The 20,797-nt window shown below is 37.3% G+C and overlaps 1 protein-coding gene and 1 long non-coding RNA gene across 3 annotated transcripts in view; one reads left to right on the top strand and one right to left on the bottom strand.

Annotated features, from left to right (window-relative positions):
* CALCRL (calcitonin receptor like receptor) overlaps nt 1-11,349 on the top strand; it is a 68,308-nt gene extending 56,959 nt beyond the window's left edge. The window contains exons 11-13 of the mRNA XM_030485513.1: nt 912-1,130; nt 1,490-1,531; nt 7,831-11,349. Coding sequence (XP_030341373.1) covers nt 912-1,130; nt 1,490-1,531; nt 7,831-8,052 — 483 coding nt within the window. The 3' untranslated portion in view covers nt 8,053-11,349. The remainder of the gene's footprint in view (nt 1-911; nt 1,131-1,489; nt 1,532-7,830) is intronic.
* A 701-nt stretch (nt 11,350-12,050) lies between these two features.
* LOC115607832 overlaps nt 12,051-20,797 on the bottom strand; it is a 135,047-nt gene continuing 126,300 nt past the window's right edge. For both annotated transcript variants that reach the window (XR_003991357.1, XR_003991358.1), the window contains exons 8-12: nt 19,846-19,976; nt 16,482-16,585; nt 15,954-16,118; nt 15,251-15,432; nt 12,051-12,137 (exon numbers count right to left, since the gene is read on the bottom strand). This is a non-coding gene — a long non-coding RNA (uncharacterized LOC115607832). The remainder of the gene's footprint in view (nt 12,138-15,250; nt 15,433-15,953; nt 16,119-16,481; nt 16,586-19,845; nt 19,977-20,797) is intronic.

The following is a 20,797-nucleotide window of genomic DNA, read 5'->3' as shown; positions in this document are numbered from 1 at the left end:
GAGCAGACTCCAGGTCTTTCCCTTCCATGTTGGGTACCTTAAGCCCTTTGTGCCCTGGAGTGAGACAAGGGGACAGGCTGAGCTCTCAAGGTCTCTTCTAGCTGTAGTTTCCATAAGGGAAACTGCCACTACTGCACAACAGATGAAAGTACAGTGTAATCATCCCTAACATTGCTGTTGCTCTGGTTCCTCGCATCCTTAGGCTGGGAGTGTGTGTGTATATATAAATTTATACATATACACATACACATACGTGTGTATGAGTTTTGCGGTTGCTTTCGGCAAGTGCTTGCACATCTGATACAGTCTGCGTAGTCGAGATTGCAGTTTGAGATTTATTTTTCCTCAAACTGAATGAACAGATACACACCGCTGTCAACAAGAAAAGCCTTATTAGTGATAGAAATAAGCAAGTTCAGCATTTTGCTTGCAATTTATTTTGGTTTTTTTTTAATATGGCTGGGGTTTTTTTTCTCTGTATTCGTTAAATTCATATTGGGAAAATAAAAAAGTAGCTTTTTGAAGAACCATGTTTAAATACGTAGAGGGAAGAGTGTCATCCTCTTCTTGCCCAACCTGAAAAGACATAATTTTTCAAAACCTAATCATTCGCCTGTGTGCTGTTACTGTGATAGCAGAGAGAATGGTGTGTGGATTGTTAACGCTGAAAGACCAATGGTTAACTGGATTAACGCTTGCTTAGTAAGTTAGAGGGATAGATGTGGATATCAGATGTTAGAGTTGCATCTCAGTCACTTTAATGTGTTCTCAGTTTTAACTCGTATTTATTGCACAATCATAGCGCTATCCATGCGGTATGAGTTTTCTTCAGTTGTCTGATTTTTTTAAAATCACAAACCAGCGTGTGGGATGATTTTTCAGACCTTCAATTTCACTTCCTTTTCCAACAGGTGAATCTTTTCTTCCTGCTAAATATTGTTCGTGTTCTCATAACAAAGTTGAAAGACACCCACAAGGCAGAATCCAACCTGTACATGAAAGCAGTGAGAGCTACCCTGATCCTTGTCCCACTGCTTGGCATTGAGTTTGTCCTGTTCCCATGGCGACCAGAAGGCCGGATTGCCGAGGAAGTCTATGACTACGTGATGCACATCCTCATGCATTATCAGGTAGGAAGCATTAAATAGGTTTTGCTTACTTGAGCTAGATAGCAGCTGGCATGTGAAGCAAATAAAAGATTGTGTTATTTTAATTTTTAAAGACCTTGATGCAATATTATTATGAATGGCTTGAACTTTCTCATTTTGCTGAATTTTAATTTCTTAAAAGGATAGAAATATCATGATCGATAGTTGGCCCAAGACTTTTTAGTAATGAATTTCTAGAAATAATTTACCAAGTTTAGGTTTGTACTGCACTTTCTTTGCTACCTATAGCTGTATTTTATCAGAAACCCCTAATTCTCTCAAACATGAAAAATACCCATATGCCTGTGAAATAAAGCAGAACATTTATTTTTGTTTTACAGGGTCTACTGGTGGCTACAATCTTCTGCTTCTTTAATGGAGAGGTAGAGTAATAACTTTTGATATATATTTGTAACACTTTTCCTTTTTATATATATCTATTGTTTGTTTCAGCAATTAAGGAGATGGTAATTTTATTTTCTAAATCTACATTCGACAGGTAAAAAATAAGTAAATAAGGCTGCCAAGAGCAGAGCATGGGAAAAACAGTGCCATCGTTTGTGGCATTATTAAATACTGTAGGACTGACTCTCTTGTGCTGAGCAATCTACATTCCTCTTGATTATATAAGGAATTGAAGACACTTGTCACTTTGATATAAATTCTCAATAAATATCATATAAAAGTGAAATGTAATTCAGTATCCAGAAGTATATTCAGTATCCAGTATGTTTGTCTATGTCAGAAGCTGTATAGCATCTGTTAGCCTGGAGAATCAGTGTATAGGTCTTTCTGCAGGAGGAATAGAGCATATTGCAAACATGCTGCTGTGCTCATTTTATAACAGCTCTTTAGCAGAATTTTAGGCTGAAGTTTGGAGAAGTTTTTCTGCACAGCTGAAAAATATAATTAAAAAAATCAAAACTTAATAGCTCATTGTGCTTGGGTCAGAAAATTGCGTTGATTAAGAAGCACACTTTTAAGTAACCATCATCAGCCAGTTCCAAGAACAAACTTCTTTATTCTTATGTTAAAGGATTGTGCCATATTTCATATGTGGTACTGATCCTGATGAAGCTAACAAGCATTGCTGTTGTCTTGAACAGATCAAGGTCTTGGAGTACACACAGTGACTTTCATCTAGAAACTCTTGTCCCTAAGCTGTAAAGAGAACACTTACAGGGCTTCACAGTGTCAGAGATCGAAATGGTAGAAAGGCTAAAAGATACATATACAAAATTGTTAATATGGCTTTTGCTTGCAGAAAAACCCAAACAAAAACCGAACCCAAAACAAGTGAACAGAAATCCCCCACCAGAAAAACTAGCTGGTTCTTTACCAACACTTTTGACAGAGGAACAATTAGAGTCATACACTTATTTCTACCCATCTGTTTGTATGTTTTTTTCTACAGTTGGAGCAGTTGTAGTATATAGCTGTAAGCAGATGTGTGGGAGTAACCAGATGTTTTCATGTCACTGAACTCTTATTTTCTTCTATCAGATGTTATAAAATCCTATCAGTGTGGTTATATAATGTTATTGGACAATAATACTTACTTAGAGGTAAATATTTGGCTCATACTAGAATTGATTCATGCAGATCGCCCTTCCTTCTCGTAAGTCCAAAGCTGGCTGAATTGCAATGAAACTACCATGGGGTTGCACAGTTTATTTCCACCACTCTGACCAGCCTAAAATACATGATGGTCAATGATTTTGCCAAGGGGGCAGAAAAGACGAAGGTAGGATTTCTCCCACTTTAGTGGGCATAGGGCAGTGGTTTAGATCTGATTTAACGTTAAGTAGATCTGGGATCAAGTCTCTGCTTATGTATTTGATTCAAAGCAGAACACATCATTAAGCGTTCTGGATCTGATTTGATCGCTTGACAATATTCAGCATCCATATATATCTAAATTTTATACCTGAGAATGCCTTCTAAAACCAGATATTTGGAAAAAAATCAAAGAGATACTTTATTCTCCTCCAGCATAAAATGGGTGGAAAAAAACCCTTGAAATTCCTGCAGTTTCCATGAAGCAACATTGTCCACTGCTCAGTTCTGTCCTTTAATTCTTGTGGATCTTCTGAGGCTATTTTATTACTTCAACAAGTCACGCCCCTAACTTTAAAATATGATATAGTCAGTAAGAATTGTATCTGTTAATATTCCATTGTTATAAACTCATATTTTTTGCACACTCTCTTCTGCTGTATGAAGAGCAAACCTGAGTCATCCCACCAAATCAGTATGCTAAATTCACCATGGGCTGAGCAGTGGTAAAAGACGAGCTCTCACAACTCCTACAAGTGGTAATAGATGAATCACTTCTTGAAAAACTGCCGGCAGGGTAATATTGAAAGGAAGATTTAGGCATTTTAACATTTATTAATTTAGACATTTAATTTTTAGACCCTATGCCTTCACTTTGTCAGTTAAACATACAATGCTGTATTTGCTCTCTACAGAGTGGAAATTTATGCTTTTTAAACCAGTTTGGGGGTTAGTGGTTCATTGACCGTTGTTTGGGTTTTTTGTATTACACTTTGTTCCAGAAGGGAATTAGTGCTTTATAAACAACTGCATCAATAAGGAAATTCATGGGGAGAATGACAGTGTAGTTAGGAAAAAATGTCTGCACAGGGAAAAAGTGTTTCCTTTGTCTAGGAAAGGATTCTGCTTCTGGCATGTGAGCCTGCAGGCACAGGTGTATTCTGTTGCCATTACTGTCTCTTGCTGTCATACCAATGCCTGAACAAAGCCTGCAACTGCAGCTTAGCGGCTGTTTCTTACCTGTCATAGCAACACCTTATTAGAGACTGTGTAAGATGAGAGGCGTCAGAGAGCGGTGTTAATACTTTCTGCTCCAAGTCTACAGTTTAAAGGTGGATACTAACACTAGAATTGGTGCTTTGAGTGACAGTGGGGTGTTAGCAGTTAAAAGTGTTAAAAGCATCTTAGCATTTCCCAACCACTACTGTACCTTTTTAATGTTTTTCTATACCAAATATCAGGAGCCAAACCCTCCTCAAGTGGTGGTTTGCAGGCCACCTCTGCCCAAAAAATGAGTAAAAGTGGTCTACTAGCAGAGAGCTATAGTGAAAGGAAACTAAGACATGTAAGAAAAATGGCTGGTATGTCCTGCTGACTGTAGCCAACGAACATCTTCAGACTTCTTGAGCAGTGTGGCCAGGGCTGGTCTATCAAATCCAGTTCTGACATGTACTGCAGCTGTTAGTCACAACCCTCCTACAGACAAGGGTGTATGTGCAAACTCTTCATCTTTATCTTCTGTGGCAAGGTTTCCCTGAGGACACCCATGTTCTGCTTATGTCCCAGCATCCCACAAAGTAAGATGCTTCTTAGCTACCTTGCCATATTTTCCAGTTTGAGTTGGCTGAGAGTGGCCTTTGAGGTGGCACAGGCTGCAGTCACAGAAGTTTGTCCCAGATCTCTGATAAATCAGCAGAAAGATTCCTATTAAGCTATTAATAACAGGTGATAATAATGACGTACATGATCCGTGTAATGTCTGTGATGTTTGGGTTTTTTCTTTCCTTCCAGTGATCTACAGAAAGGATGCAGTAAAGATGAGAGGGTGGTGAGGCACTGGCACAAGTTGCCCAAAGAAGTGGTAAATGCTCCATCCCTGGCAGTGTTCAAGGCCAGGTTGGACAGAGCCTTCAGAGATAGGGTCTAGTGGGAGGTGTCCCTGCCCCTCGCAGCAGGGTTGGAACTAATCTTAAGGTCCTTTCCAACCCAAGCCATTCTATGATAGTCTCAGGTCTGCAGGATTATACAATCCATTTATTAATAGGCAAGGGGTTTTTTTCTCTTGTTGTCAGCTACTGTTTAATTTGTTAGCTGTTTAATTTGTGCTTGTATTGAACATCAATTAACTAGTTTGTTAAAGGGCTGATTGGAAGGAGCCTTTCATGAAAATTCCCCAAAAAGAGCTATTGCTAACGAATAAGGTGAGAAAGTGACAATCATCCAGCTGGAACTAGCGTTTCTCTTAATGACTGAGACACTTCTATTTATTACATTACTTTCTTTCATTAAATGCATTGCTTAATATCTTTCCTTAGATATTATCTTAGTTCTATCTTAGAAATAAGTGCTACCCCTCCTGAGCGGAATTTACAACTTTGTGCAACTGCTCAAAGCTGAGGAAAGAGTGATTTTTAAAAAGTTCAAGTTCTTACTTTATGGGTAGACATGCATATTGTTAAAGAGAGTATAATTAGTGGTGAAAATCAGTCATGGTGTTTTCCCATCTTCTAGAAATGATTGATTGGACAATTTAGAGAAGACCAAAAGACTAATAATAAATGAAAGGATGTAACACCCTACAGGAATAGACACGTAGCAGGACAGAGGTGAAATACTGATTCAGCAGTAACAGAGAGGATTTGGGAAGAATGCCAGAAATCCATCGCTTAGTTAGAAATGCACCGTTGAGACCATGATGGGCACTGGCGCGGGCACAAAGGAAATGGTGGTTGCCCGTACAGGAAACACTATTTATAGCAACCTGTCACTGGCTGGAGAGCAAGCTAAATAGACTGTTTTCTCCCTAGAAGTAGCCCAAAGGCACTTGTCTGGCAGGGATACTGATGGCTTTCTTGAGCTATGGGGACCCTTTAGGACTGGTTTACAAATATTAGTAACAATTTCAAAGATAAATAAACAAGAGTTCCTGAAGCAACCAGGAGGAAGTGTGCGAGAGGACCTGAGTGCAAGGCTTGTTTGCAGCTTGGCAAGTCTCGTTTACTTCCCCGCTCTGCCAATAGACTTCTGTGATGTTGGTTAAGCCATGAAGTTGCAGTTGCTCATATTACCCCACCTCAAGCCTGTCTTGTCTAATGTGACAATTACTCAATATGTAATCTTTTGCATGTTTGTCTACAAGAAGATATTGATCTTATTGAGGTAATTGGCTATGGAAAGGAAAACAAATGGAATATAGCTTAGTGTTATGCACAGATTGCGTGATAGGATTTAAAAATAAATTCCAAGCTTCCTTCTTGGAAAGTAGGGAATTTTGAATATGGCTTTTCTCTTGGCTTTATGAGGGATTACAGGGAATGGATTGAACCTGTGTGAAGATTTAAGGGTCTATATTGCTATGCAATGGAAATTAATTAATCAAAAATTTCCTGTGATGAAACAAGAATTCTCCATTTAGACTTGGAAGAAATACAGAATTTTGATATGAAGAGCAGTAACATCAGATACTCAGATATCAGATACTCTTAATACTCAGCAGTATTAAGACACTTGATTTCAGTGTTTGTAGATCTGTGTTTAGATGTTCTGAGTGGATTGGAATGATTTTATGAACGGTCAAAGAGCATCTCCTTTGCCCTAAAATACTAATTTCTTATGTTACTTCTTCCCTTATGCCTACATATTTTCTTTGTAAGGATTTTGAGCAAGATTAAACTCTCCTTGAAACAGAGGATTCTGACACCAGACTGCAGGAAGTCTAAAAATTACATCAATTTTCTTCTATTTATTTTTCATAATTAAAGCCAGAGTAAAATTAGACAAAGGAAGTCATTGTGTTAGGAAAATGTAAAGAAAACACAAAAGAAACTCTGAAGACATATGGAAAATCCTAAAAATATTTATCCACGTCGACATTTAGCTGGGGGAATCACTGTTCACTGTTTAGTTCTTTTGTATGTAACAAAGTGAAATGAAGGTCATGCTTGGGAATGAGGCCTATGAATGTGGGGTGCACTGCTGGATAAATGTGAGTGCCAGTGTCCTCCCAGCAGTTTCTGAAAGTCAGTGCCTTGCCAGTCAGTGCAGGAATACTTTGCATGCAGACTTGGCTGAAGAGGAAGTTAAACGTGCATGATCTGTGGTCAGTTTTTTTAGCATTAAAATAAAACCCTCTTGAAAAAGCAACATGATAGCTGTTGTCATTGTTATCATTCCACACTTGGCACCTTCACAGGGCGACTAATTCCCTGTCAATTTCATGAATGTGAGACTTGATCAGTCCCCTATGCACAGGTGTTTATGTTGCAGGAGAGGAAGGTTCTGGTAAACGTAACATCCTTTCAGTGGAGACATGTAAGCCTAAGGCCTTCAGCTCTTTTATCAGCTTTATTTTTAACCCTGGTAGAAATACGGAGTCTGGGAAATTGTCCTGCTATTCATTTGATTAAGGTATGGTCAAAAATAAAGGCAGGCTTTCTTGTGCCAGAACCAGAGCAAATGTGAATTATGGTTTGTTGAGAGTATAAAAATTTAAAGTTGCTGAGGATGTAGTCTTCTGAATACAAAAGTGAATAGAAGTGACCTTTTTCACCTGTAAAGCTGAGCTGTCCACGCCAGACTTTAGCCCACAGAGGAGAAAGCAACTGTGTTGCTGCTGCTCCTCCTGTAATCTGTGCTTTTCCTGAGCAACTAGTACACTACCATTGTAAGATGTAATTATTTCATACCAAATTTGCCAAATAATAATGTCTACTTAAATTGTAAATCTTTCAGAACATGTCATGTGACAGATCATATGTATGTACCCCCATTTTCCAGGATGATTACTCAGCCTTACTACCTAATTTGCTTAGACACATTTATTATGGCCCCCCATGCATCAAAGAGTGAAGTCCAGTGCTGTCTTTCCAAGTGTTTCATATGCATTTCTTTTTGCTTTCTGGCACAGGTCCAAGCTGTTTTAAGAAGACACTGGAATCAATACAAAATCCAGTTTGAGCACAGCTTTAGCCACTCAGATGCCATGCGCACCGCCTCCTACACCGTATCGTCCATCAGCGATGTTCAAGGCTACAGCTACAATCACGACTGCACTAGTGAACATTTAAATGGGAAGGGCTACCATGACATGGAGAGTGTTGTTTTAAAAACTGAAAAGCTGTATGGTTGACTGCCAAAGGCTTGGCCTTTGCCACTGTGCTTACCCTCCTGAACTCCAAGTTTGATTTAATGACTTCATGGCCAGAAGATTTTAGTGAACTTGGGATATGTTATTCTCCTGAATGATGCAAACTAAACCAATATGTTTTTCATTTGTATGTATATGTATGCATATATACATATGTTTGTGTTTCTGTGTATCTATATAGTATGGACATCTGTACATATATATATCTATATATGTATGTGCATTTATATGAGGATACAAACTTTGCCTCTTCAGTTTCTACTGTGTAGACAAAGTTGGCAACTTTTTGTACAAAGGGAATCAATGAAGGATTTGGTTTTTTTCTTAGAAGTTTGTACAAGACTGTGTTGTGTTGATGCCACTTCACTTGCCTATAGAATCTTGGAGTGTAAATACCATACTGTATTGTCTTAATTCAACCTAAAACAGAACAAAAGAAAATGGTTAAAGTAGGTGCAATAATAACAACAGATTGTCCAGGTTAATTTTGTGTCCAGCATTTGACTGTCAAAAAGCCCAAGAGGTAGGTTGAGGTAACAGATTCAGACATTGATCATTTGGTTTGGTCAAAGATACTGAGGGTTTGGTTTGGCTGGTTTCTTTTTTCCACTATTTTAAATCAAGCGTAGAGACACCAGTGCAAATTTGAGATTTTACTTATTTCTGTAATATTATTAATGTAATATTTCACAGCATGTTTTGAGCAGTTTTATTCAAACTGTTTTTGCATATACAGGAGTGTCTCCTTCTCAAGTTTATGGTAATTTCTTACTGACTTTAACACAGACAAGATCAAGGAGGCCTTACTGCCAGAAAGAAAGTAGTAACCTGAATAACTGCAAATCCTTCCAGGCACTAACACATAACTGAAGCTGATGGAACTTCACTGTATGCGTAAGGAATTTACTCAGCTGGGAAAAGTTCATGTATAGAATTTGTTCTAGTCATGTTGTTGTTTTATTTTTAAGTGTTTCCCTGGCCATATGCTTGATAACATATTCCTTCATTCTTGGGGCAAAGTTTTGATGAATTTTGTGGCGGCTTTTTGTCTGGAAAAAAAGCCTTCAAGACTGAACGCAGTGCAAATGTAATACTACCTTTAAAGCCAGTGTATGAGATTCAGGCTAATCAAGCAACTTAATGTTAGTAACTGTCATTATTTGGATGACCCAATATAAAGTTTATCTTGCAAGGATTCAAAATATTATGGATTGATAATTTTAGTATTATTTGGAATGCTTGATTCTGAATCTCTATCTCAGTTATTTAGCTTTGAACAGTACTTCTAAGTTGTTTCGTTGGTTCTGGTGGGGAATAAAGATCACACTGAAAATGAGGTTGTCAGAAAAGTCTTGAGAAAATGTGTCTTTATAGCAATCTATGTTTTTGTAAATCTTTATGTTTTAAAGAAATTGTAGTTTTCTTAAGTAAGTGAAATGACGAAAATGCTCAAGAATGGGGGCATGATGTGAGGTTAGAAAAGTCTTACTGAAAACCACTAGAGTAGAAAAAGGTTTTATTGGTTTATTTTGCAGATAAATCTACTTCAAGTAGATTTGGAAAAACCAAAATGAAGTAGAAGAAAAGTAGTGCTGGAGTTGATTGATAGATATACATTAAGTAGCATAATTATCTATATGGTGCGTGTAAGCCAGTCGAAAAGACAGTTCTTTCTGACACCACTTCAGTTTTAAACACCTACTTGTGTATACGAACAACTTGACTTCCACATTTAAACATTTTTGTCAGTAGCCTTTCTGTAAGCTTCATTAGCATCTAGTTATTTTGCTGTCACAGTGTTCATTAGTTTGTGACTTCATATGGCTTCAAATGCTTTGTATTGAGAAGGAAAACATTAGGAGGAATCGGTAAGTTCATGCCGCTTGCACCTTTCCCTAGTTTTTTACAGTTTGTATGTCTGGATTTTGAATATAGAAATTGTTTTATTAATGATTTAGTTTCATAATATAGAATCTTAGCTAGGACGCATGAATCAAGAGTTCTGTTCTTCTGCATGACTGTCTGGTGATCGATGAGAAAGATTTGAACATCGGTAGGATTCTGTACTTTAGAATAGTGTGAAATCTGGCAGTCAGATGTCATAATCTCTTAAATTGTAAGAATACAGTAACAGGATCTGCTACAACATGATTAGAAGTAAGTTACAACTGTGCTTGCTGATCTATGTAGTGTTACTTACTTAAGATCTGTGCAATGTTCTGGAAACATTAGTGGTGTAGAAAATCCCTGCTCTTGTAGAGCAGCTTTATACTGGGGGACCAGATCATCAACTGGTATAGATCTGTCTTGAGTTCCATTTTCAAAATCAATGGGTACCAGCTGAGGATCAAAGCCCAGGCAGACATCTGTCCATTTAAAAGTGCTTTGAAGTCTTTTATGGCATATTATCAGGCAATTATTTCATGGTACCTCGTGGGTTGTTGCAGTGTATGTGACACTTTTTAGAGTGTGATACAATATTAGATTTTGAATTAAGCTTCTTTCTCAGCTAGTTCAAATTTAATAGCCTATAATTTTTTTCATATGATGCAAAGTATTAGTTGGTAACTGCTCCCTGTCCTCTGTTAGAGAAACTTGTAATGGTAATTTAGGAGGGAAAATTGTTCTCCTACAGAAATCATTGTACTTGTAGCTGGACAGTTGCGGCATGCTTCTATGCACGTCTGCACTTTGGAAATTAAGCACACATACAGCTGGATGTGCAAGAAAACGTAGCTGTGGAGGGTTACGTGGCATAGGAGAGCTATATGTTCTCCCCCTTCTCAGGAGGTTAACTAAACTAACCTATATCCTATTTTGCATTGGAAAACATAAATTCCCTATTTTGCCTTCCTACCTCACCTTTTTCAGTTCCTACACAATCAAGAGAAGGATCTGCTGCTTAAAATGTTTCTCTAGCATCATAAATTAAAATCAAATCCTTATGCTGATTTCTCTTTTCTTATTTTCTACTTTACAGAATGTTGTAGTCCTTATCTGTGTGCTCTGGGATGGAAATAAACTCTTTTGTTGAGGCTATGAGATTCCTTTGAACATGTAGTTATCTTCTGATTTGCTTTTTGTATTTTTTTTTTAATTTGTTTTTTTTTTTTTTGTTGTTGTTTTTTAGTGAGGATTTATTGCATCAATCTACAGGGGCTACAGAAATACTTGTCTTTGGTATCTGTAACAAACACCAACATGTTAGTGTTCTATGAGAGGGAATGCCTATTTTTAATGCTACTGTCTTCAATTAATAAAATGCTCCATTGCAGGGTCCTCTCAGATGTTTGATTTTTAATGTTAGCATTTATGCTATGTGATGATCTACTAGAGTATTTGGCTGTAGAAATGCTGCAACACATACTCCTTTTCATGTCATGAAACATTTGGGCTGGAAACCAGGCAACATTCAAGTATTGTGCTATGTAAATAAGATTAATAGAAGCTACAGCATTGTATTTATTGCTTACGCTAAGAATGAAATTGAAAAAATGTGAAGTTATTTTTTGGTTGTGCTTTATTTTCATTTTGTTCATATGAATCATCATGCATTTTAACTGCTGAAAGAAGTATTATGTTTGTGATCAATAAAACATTACTACATTTATTTAGATCTCTTATGTTGTAATATGGAAATAACAAAGCTGATCTAAACTAGGTTTTCACAGGTGTCTTAGCTGTGTGTTAATTAAATATCAACCCAGGGAGAAAGTCATTACATAGAGTTATTAACAATTATTCTGTTTTTAAGTGTTTGTTTATTTAATACTTACATTTTTATTGCAGAGTGTTGCATTTCTGGAGGATGCTTGCATAGATATACTCAAAATCTTCATATTTCTATTTCTTGTCTCCTGAATCTGCCTTTTAATAAAAAGTTAATACTTTTATTAAGAAACCAAATTTTCTGTGCCATCATGAGCTGGCAGCAGAGTAGAGCCTAAAGGTAAACATATCTGTCGTATTTGTTCCATCAGTCTAGGTGGAGTTCCTTTCAACATGGTGTTCAAGTCTCAACCAAAGAGACTTGCTTGTGCAGAAGCTGTTTTGTTCTGTAAGAAGACCTACGAGAACCAAAGCAATAGAAAAATGAGTGAGATGTCCCTGTTTGTTTGCCCTTCCCTCCTCACCCTGAAGTGATGGTGTCTGCACAAAAACTGTGAATGACAGGTATGTTTTAGATCTGTAGAACTGGGCCTGTTGTTTGAATGCTGAAGCCTATCTGATCTTGGATGTCTACCAGCACGTAATGGCATAAATCACTTTAGTATGTATTATATACTAAAACAGCAAATAAGTGCTGGTAAGTAGATTTAAAAATAAATAAATAATGCAGTGTAAAGCTTTTCAAATTTTTTATATGTAGTAGTAGGAATCTATACCTCATTATCCATGTGAAAAAGCTGGAAGATGGATTAAATGGCTTAACCAGTGATCACGTTGGGACATAGCCCGTGTCCAATTGATGGATTAAAGCTGTGCTTAGGAGGACACAGAAATGAAAGGGAGTAAGTACTCAGACCAGAGTAGAATATGTTCCTCAGAGAGGAGAACATGTTTGTGTACAGAGCTGTAACCACCCCAGAAGACAGCAGAGCAAGAGTTACTTCACAATTTAGAAGGGATGATATGTACAACAGACATTTAAAAAAAATGCTCAAAATAATGTGGAAACTGAATTAGAGAAGGTTGTGTCATACTTAGTTGTTTAGCCTAGCTCTGTTTTAATTTCTTGGCAAGAGTAAGAATAGGTTTTTTTGGGTTTTGTTTTCCTTTAAAAAAAAGGAAGAAAAAAAGAAAAACTGCTTCTGTTTGCTTTAAGCGAGACAAAATCCTTTTGAGGTTGGATGTCAGGAAAGGATGTGTGGTAGTTGTTGAGGGTGGAGAAGGAAGAGGAAGAAATCATTGTCTTGGGCCTTTAAAACTAAATCACTCTGAAATCTCAGTTCATCCAAGGTATATAAGCAATTCTGAGATAAAGAAATGTACTCCAGAAAGATAGAAAATAAGTGCCTAATTAAGTCAAGCAATATTTGAAGACACAGGCATCTAATACTGGGTCTTAATACACGTATATGATACCCATATTTAAAAGTGTGCTTAACGTCCAATCAATAAATGCACAATCTCCCAGCTCCCATTCCTGACTTTTAACCAGAAGCCTGTAATTTCAGGTCATTGTGTCTATCTAGGACCAAATGTCAGTCAGTGGAAATGGTTACAGATTCTACTAGTACTAATATACAACTATTACTTCAGCTAAAGAAAGATATGGCTTACTGTTTTCTACCAGTACATACTAATACCAGTCACATAAAGAAAAATTCAAACAAAGAAACAAAACCAACCACATCACCTACTGCCACAAATACCATTCCACTCAGCAAGATACAAAGATTACATCTTTTGAAATTAGTTCAAGTGCTCTACTTGTATATCATGCATGGTCTCATCATGGCAGCACCATAGAAGTAAAAGTTCTATTCCAAAGTTTTAACTTTTTACAGTTACCTGAATGTGATTCTCAAAAAAGAAAAAAAAAGAAAAGGCAAACAAAGTACAAAAGTGGACCAATTACATTGTAGAGTGAGTAAGCCTGCAAACTGATCATCTACTGCACATTGAGGAAAAAAAATAACAGAATTAAAGTAGCAGAATTAAAATTGAATGTGTCTTCATAGTAGTGTTGGGGTTCAGTGTGGGCTTTATTCATTGAGTCTTTATTGCTTTTGAGAAAGGACAAGCTGAAACTAAATGCGAAACTCTGCATCATATCATGTTTTGTATGGCACAACAATTTGTGTTCAAACCCCTATCTGAAACTAGAATAGGCAAGTGGAGGATGGGGGAAAGCAGGTGGATGTGCTGACACATACATTAAATGGTCTACAGGCATGTGGCTGCTGCAGCCTGCTATGAAGATTATGTAGAACTAAAATGCTAGCTACTATACCTGGCCAGAAGCACTGAGTATAGAGTTAGTTCAGGAACGCTTTAGGAACAGCAAGATAATTTTTACTTATATTGAAATAGCAGTAACACACAATGCATTTAATACAGAAGCAAACATAGGGCTGGACACAAAATAAAATAACCTTTATCAAATATCACAAAAAAGCCTGAGTGAGGTCTCTGTTTACGTATGCTGCTCTTATAAATAATCATCAATGAACAAAGCAAAAGTTTTTCCCTGTCACTTCATCTTTATACACTGTGTACGTTGTCTTTTCCAGGAGCCTGTCTTTAAACTGTACCCAGAGCCTGACTGGAAGTTCAGAGCTGACAGCCCTCTGTTTATAATTGTAATTATTATCTATCAATCACCCCACAGCTCTATAGTTTTAGTAACTTTTAAAGCATACTGCCTAAATGAAGAATGTAGATTCATCCACATGGAGTTCATGCTTCATCTGAGACAAATGACATATAGGATTGCTTTTTAAATTAAATTCAGATTTATGAGTTTAAAATAAATGTACACACTAAACTGTAAAGCTATTTACAACTACAATTCCTAATGACTATTTCAAAGTTTTCTTCCCCTCAACAAAACTTACCACTTTCTAAATGAAAACTGTTACAATGGGAAAGCATCTTCTGATCAATGCTAACTCACATAAAGCTTAATACCTTGGTTTAGGTGAATTTAACAGAATATAAATACAGAAAAATCAAAGCCTCTAAAGCATGCTGTCTGAAAAAGTGCTCACATGTTATTGTTAATTCCTGATTTAAGACAATCAAGCTTTTCTGGAAATTCAGGTTGCACAATCAGTGGCAACCCAAAAAAAGGCCACAAAGGAAGAAGTGGACGCTGGTGCTGGGGTCCCTGGTGCTGTCTGGCTAAAGCAAGTTTTAAAGGTAACTGCAGTCACCTGGGATGCAAGCAATCTAAACAGAGTTGTTCATTCTGCAGGAGCTCAAATTGACCAAGAATGCAAACCTCCTGCTTGTAAGTGTCAGGTATTGATATTCCCTCCTTGCTGACCTAGAAGAACGTATTCTTTTATGCAGAGAAATGGTCTGGAGTCGCCAGTGCTCCTATGGCCAAAGTCTGGGGCAGAGATTAGGCATGAATCCTCAAGAAGTTCTACAGCAAATATTTACATGAGAACTGCACAAATTATGAAGTAGAAAATAAGCTTGAACGCAAGAATGTATTTGCTTAGTTCCTTACCTTGATACTTGAAAATGAAAGCTGACAGATGTGTGCCTGTAGCAGTGAAAGTGCTTCTGAAGGTCCTCTGTGTATTGGATGGGTATTGCTGTTACACTGGTGTAATGAATTCTGCAGTCATCCGGTCGATTTCTTCTTAAGAAGGGCAGCCACAGGGTGTTGCTCCATGTTGTGACAGTCGACTGTACATACAATAGCATTTCATATAAATATATAAGAAAACAAAATATTGAATTAGTAGGGAACAACAGTCTTTGGATGTTACAAGAAGTATATTGCACTGAACAGAAATACCTATCAAGAGTTTTCTTATTCTAAACACAATTATAAACATGATGATAAAAACATTTCTGAGTATACTGGATTTAAAGTAAAGGAAAAAAGATGAAATTAACTATTTTGTGCCTATTTTTCTAAATGTGTTATAGAAAGGTTTAAAATCAGAGTATTTTTACTGTTCATACCATTAGACTTGACTTAGACATTAGACATTTGTCCCTTAGGTTCCACTGGGTGTAAGAGTTCATCAGTGAAGAGCTAGGAACACGAATAATCACATTTTACTTAGTTAACCTTGAATATGAGCCAAATACGTGCATTTACAGAGAGCTCAAAAGCACATTCGGCTAAGTTTCCTGGAAGGATCTGTGGCCATATATTCCACAGAACAGTGTCCATAGCCCAATTTGTTTCTGTTACTCACAAGGAACTCCCATCTTGTGCTTCCTAATAATGGACTCCGCAAACTGTCTTCAAGCACTGGCTACTTCCATCTCATTTCAGGTAAATGATGACAATAGGAGTTTCCTTCTTCAAGGGTCAGTTCCAATATTCTGCAGGCAGATAGTCACCATGGATACTTCAGAATCTGCAACAAGAGGAAAATTCAAGATTACTTGAAAAATCATCCTGAAGTTGTATTACTATTCTGTGTACTGTAATATAGTATAGTACAGTACTCTCTTATAAAAAGCATCTAAGGTTAACATAATTGTAATACACTTTAACCAGGTGATGCAATGGGCTACCTACAAGAATTTATAAAGTTAAAATATCAATTTGTTCAAAATCTTCATAGCAAATACCTGTGGTAAAATTAACTCCATTTCAGGTAATTTCAACTCTGCTTTCCAGTTCACGTCTGTATTTGCTATGAGGTATAGAAAATGCTTCCCTTTCTTTTTGACAGTGGAAAATGACAGTAGTTATTTTTTCATCTAAAGCTACTCACCTCTTTTTTACTTATGATGTTTCCCCACAGGGACTGGTTTATAGCAGTCAGGAGTGCTGTAAATAGCCTGCTCTAGCCATGATTAAAAAGCTAATCAGAATGATCTGTAAGTGAAATATAAGAAATTCTTAATGAAGAAAGTTCAATAAGGAAGCTTTCAGGGAGATAAGAAAAATATCAATAACAAAAATGGAAATATGTTAGCCCCAGAAATTTGGAAATGTGTTTTTGTTGCAGACAATAGCACCAGTACATACAGTTATGATATCTCATTATATAACAGAAGATTTTTTTTTAAGTCATGTGGTGGTTTTTTTATAAATAAGAGCACTTGAAGTGCTAAAATACTCTTCTTATGTAAGTTCTAGCCAAATATTTTAAGTTTTATACCTTACTCTCTTTCCCACCACTTCAGACCTCAGTATTTCCCTAGCATTGGCATGACTGCTTTTATTCTTCCAAATAAAATCGTCCCCTCATTTCTTAGTATTCACCAAAGACCAGCACCCAGTAGACATCCACATCTTTGCAAGATACTTTGACCAGCTATCTCCAAGGGTCTCGGGAACCAGAGGCAATACTGCTCCAGCCTGGCATCTTTTTCCCAACTCTGCCAGCTGCACCAGGACCCCAGGAATCTGCAGCAGGCCAGTCACTAGCACCCAATGACTTTCTGATTCAGTTGATGTACGCTTGGCACAGGAATGAAAGAAGAGAAGCCTCAGAGTCTTTAACTCATAACCCATTTCTGGCAAAGTTGTTCTGGCACTGGGGAATAAATGGCATTGCACACTCCTGCAAGGAAGAATGCACTGAGCTGGTTTTCTGGGTGTACTCTCCTTCCTGTGTCATGGAATCTCTGGCCTTCTCCTCAATCGCTCCTTGTTTATGCCTTTTTAATGCAGTTGAAACAACTGAAGGGAGAAGGAATCCCCATCAGTTTCTACATGCAGTAGCAGCTGCAAGTTGAAAGCCAGACAACTCTAAGAATTCATCATATTTCTAATCCACCAGAAGCATACAATAAGTAGAGCATAGAATTACTAAACATGCATGGATGGTATGAACACTCTGCAAGCTAGTGGCAATACTGCAAATGCACAAAGACAATAGTAAAATGGAAAGACTATAGAGTGGTGGTGGTGTTCAAAATTAAAAACAAAAAAGAGACTTGCACAAATATGGACTGTTGATGATTAAGAACTCCAAAGAGAGTCTCTGTTCTACCACTGAAAAATAATTGTACTTTAAAATAAAGAAAAATTGCATATCCCACTCTTTTTACAGTCTCTGCTGACTTTCCAGGCACATGCATGCTGATGAGAGGAAAAGTTATAAAGGAGCCTGAGACTTTTAGCATCAGTGGGCATGACCCATACGCTTAAGAACAACAATAGTGTAGCAATTTTACACGTTCTTCTCTTTCCCCATTATATCCTTTATATTAGCTGGCTTTAACTTCAGTGATTCAATATGATGAACTCTTTAGCTGTCGAGCCTGGTTCCCAACAGTGCCAAAATAAAGAAATCATTCCAATTTCTGTTAAAGCAATATTTATTGTTGAAGGTATTTAGTGTAAAATTCAAATACTATCTCCTATTTCTAGACTAGATAAGAAAGTTCCCATAGACTTCAGTAAAGCAGTTTAAATAAGATGTCTAGACCAACCTAATTGTCTGGAAGGGAGCACAAGCTTTCTTTTTAAAGGTTGAAAATACCTGCTTTTTTTAATAATGTCTCCTTTGGTTGCAGCTGAAATCAGAATATAAACATAATGAAACCTAGTCTAGCAGTGGTTCACTCTGAACTGTAATTTAATAGCTCAGAATGAGCAGGGGTTTGAATACATGTGGATGTGCATTATTAAGTTTTAGTCAAAAAAAACAACCAACCAACCAAGTTTGCCCTGCTTGCTACCACCTAACCCTTGAAGTCATATTGCCCTCACATTCATAGGTAAGCAGCATCCATAGCTTCTACCCATGGAACACCTTCTTGGTATGTTCCTTTCACCTTCTTAACAACTATTATGAGACCATAAGATACCAACGAATGCATTCGACTGTGTTTGACCAGCTGACCCTGCAGCTTTTGCGTTCATCATAACTTTCCTATAGGTCTGCACTATCTTTGAAGTCCTATATATTTCTTTCAAAGCATTATTTGACATAGCCCCTGAACATTTAGCATCAGATAAATGAAACTGGCAATATGCCCTCTAATAAAGGGCATAATAGTTGTTTGTGCATACTGCTGGAGAGGCTATGTGTCTAGCGAGATACACTTAAAAGAATCTGTTGTCTTCAAGTCACAGATAATTGACATTTACTGGAGAATATGTTACCACAAAGAGAGAGCATATCCTTTTAAGTACATTAAAATACACAAGGACAGATCAAATTAACAGTGCTGTCAGAAAACCCATAATACCCAAATTATTACCTTTTCCAGCCCTTTTATATTATGTTTCCAGGCCCACAATGAACTGAGAGATGCGATGTACTAAAATCACTATATGTACATCCAGAGGGGTACCTGGTGAAAATGGGTCCTACTGTTGATAAAATTAGAGGGGTTTTATCACTGCAATTTATCATTGCAATCATCTTCAGGGTAGTGTAGTGAATCTGCTTTTCTGGATCCAGTGCGACTTTGAACAGTCCAGATAATGCACTGCTGCTTGAGAATTACAGGTTCCAGATTACACTTCATTGCCTAAGCGCAATGTTTAAATTTAAAGAATGATCCTGGCAGATATTACTGTATCATCTTCATACTCTATTTTTCAGACAATACAGCTCAAGAGATATACTGAAGCTAGATGAAATATGATCGAGTATGTTCTTCTGAATACAGAGAAAGGCCAAACAGACTTTCTGATGTGTAATATTGCCTTTCAGTTTAAATAGCTGTTTAAAAATTGAGAACATGAGATACCCTCAGTAACAAATAGATGGTATGAGCAGCATGTTCTCATTTCAGTGATGACAGAAAGCACAATTCAGCAAAAAAAGATCTTTCTTCTCCCTACTTGCTTTGAACTTGTCATTCTAATTTCAAGCTTTCTTCATCATCTGTAAGTACTTAGCATAGCCATGTGATCGGCAATTACAGTATTATATCCCCTCCAACTATGTGACAATAAAATTATTTGGCTTTGCTTTGAGATTCAAAGTCAATTAATCTGCAGATTAGTTTAACTGCCTCTGAAGTCTCCAACCACAAGAAGATGTGAGCCTCAGACCTACTGAAGCCTGCAATGGGAGTGCAACAGAAGTGCACCTGTCCTGCCAGCGCTCCAGAAAGCCATAGGCAGGACCTGAACTCTCTGAATAAACTTCTTATAACAAGATCTATTTTTACCTGTCAGTTCGGTGAAGGTCTGTGGCCACCCAGACATCTTGACAGTAGAACAGTTCAGGTATCCTTTACAGTTGACGCTGTCTGGTGCTGGATTATTCTTTTGATCTTTCCTGTAAGCCATATTGGAACATCTGCAAGAGAAGAGCTCCTTGAGACTTCCACCTCTCATGTGAATTTGAACAAGGACATATTCTGGTCCTCTTTTGTTTAATACTTAGTTTGTTTAGTTTTCTTGCCTCCTTTGAGTCTATCTTGGCCCTGTTCTAAAAGCCACTACAGTACCCACTGCAAGTGTTTCATGCATTGTCAGTTTGTTGCAATAGCTATTCCAGACTAGTTATTCCAGACTTCCCTTTGTAGACACTGCTGTTCCTCTAGAATAAAAGAGGGTTACGTGGTTTTAGTCTCAATTTGCTTTATTCATGTTGGAAAAAAACATTTTAACCATAAATATTTTTTCTGGAATATGTACTCCAGCAAATTTCCAAGCTCAGTCATCCCACCAGTAGCTAATGGGGAAGCAAAACATAAGGCTCTCCAAGACTCCAGGGCATATTTTGAATCTATAAATCCCCATCGTCTACATTAGGTCCTTGAAGATTCGTTGTTTAATAATTTTGTGCTAAAAACTATTTGTCTTGTAGACTTGCCACATGACTCCATATCCGCTATGGCCCACCATTCAGCAAATAGTTCTGACAGTAAAAATGAATTGTACTAGCTTGTCATATTTCTAGACTAAACCAGTGAAGATATCTGGCTTTGCTGAAAGACACAACGAAAGAAAATGTTGCAGGAAGCTTATTTAAGCCTTCAAGATCTGTGTCACTAAAAATCTGTGTGTGGGTGTATTTTGTGTATTTTACAAATGCTCAAAAGCACAGAAATTGCAACCAGTATTTGCAAGTCTTAAGGCTATATACTCAAGCCAATTCCCCAGTAACTTTGGCCT

The sequence above is a fragment of the Strigops habroptila genome, chromosome 5 (assembly GCF_004027225.2).
Source record: "Strigops habroptila isolate Jane chromosome 5, bStrHab1.2.pri, whole genome shotgun sequence".
NCBI classification, from domain to species: Eukaryota; Metazoa; Chordata; class Aves; order Psittaciformes; family Psittacidae; genus Strigops; species Strigops habroptila.
The sequence above is the reverse complement of the archived record's forward strand: the minus strand, read 5'-3'. Positions and strand labels throughout refer to the sequence as shown.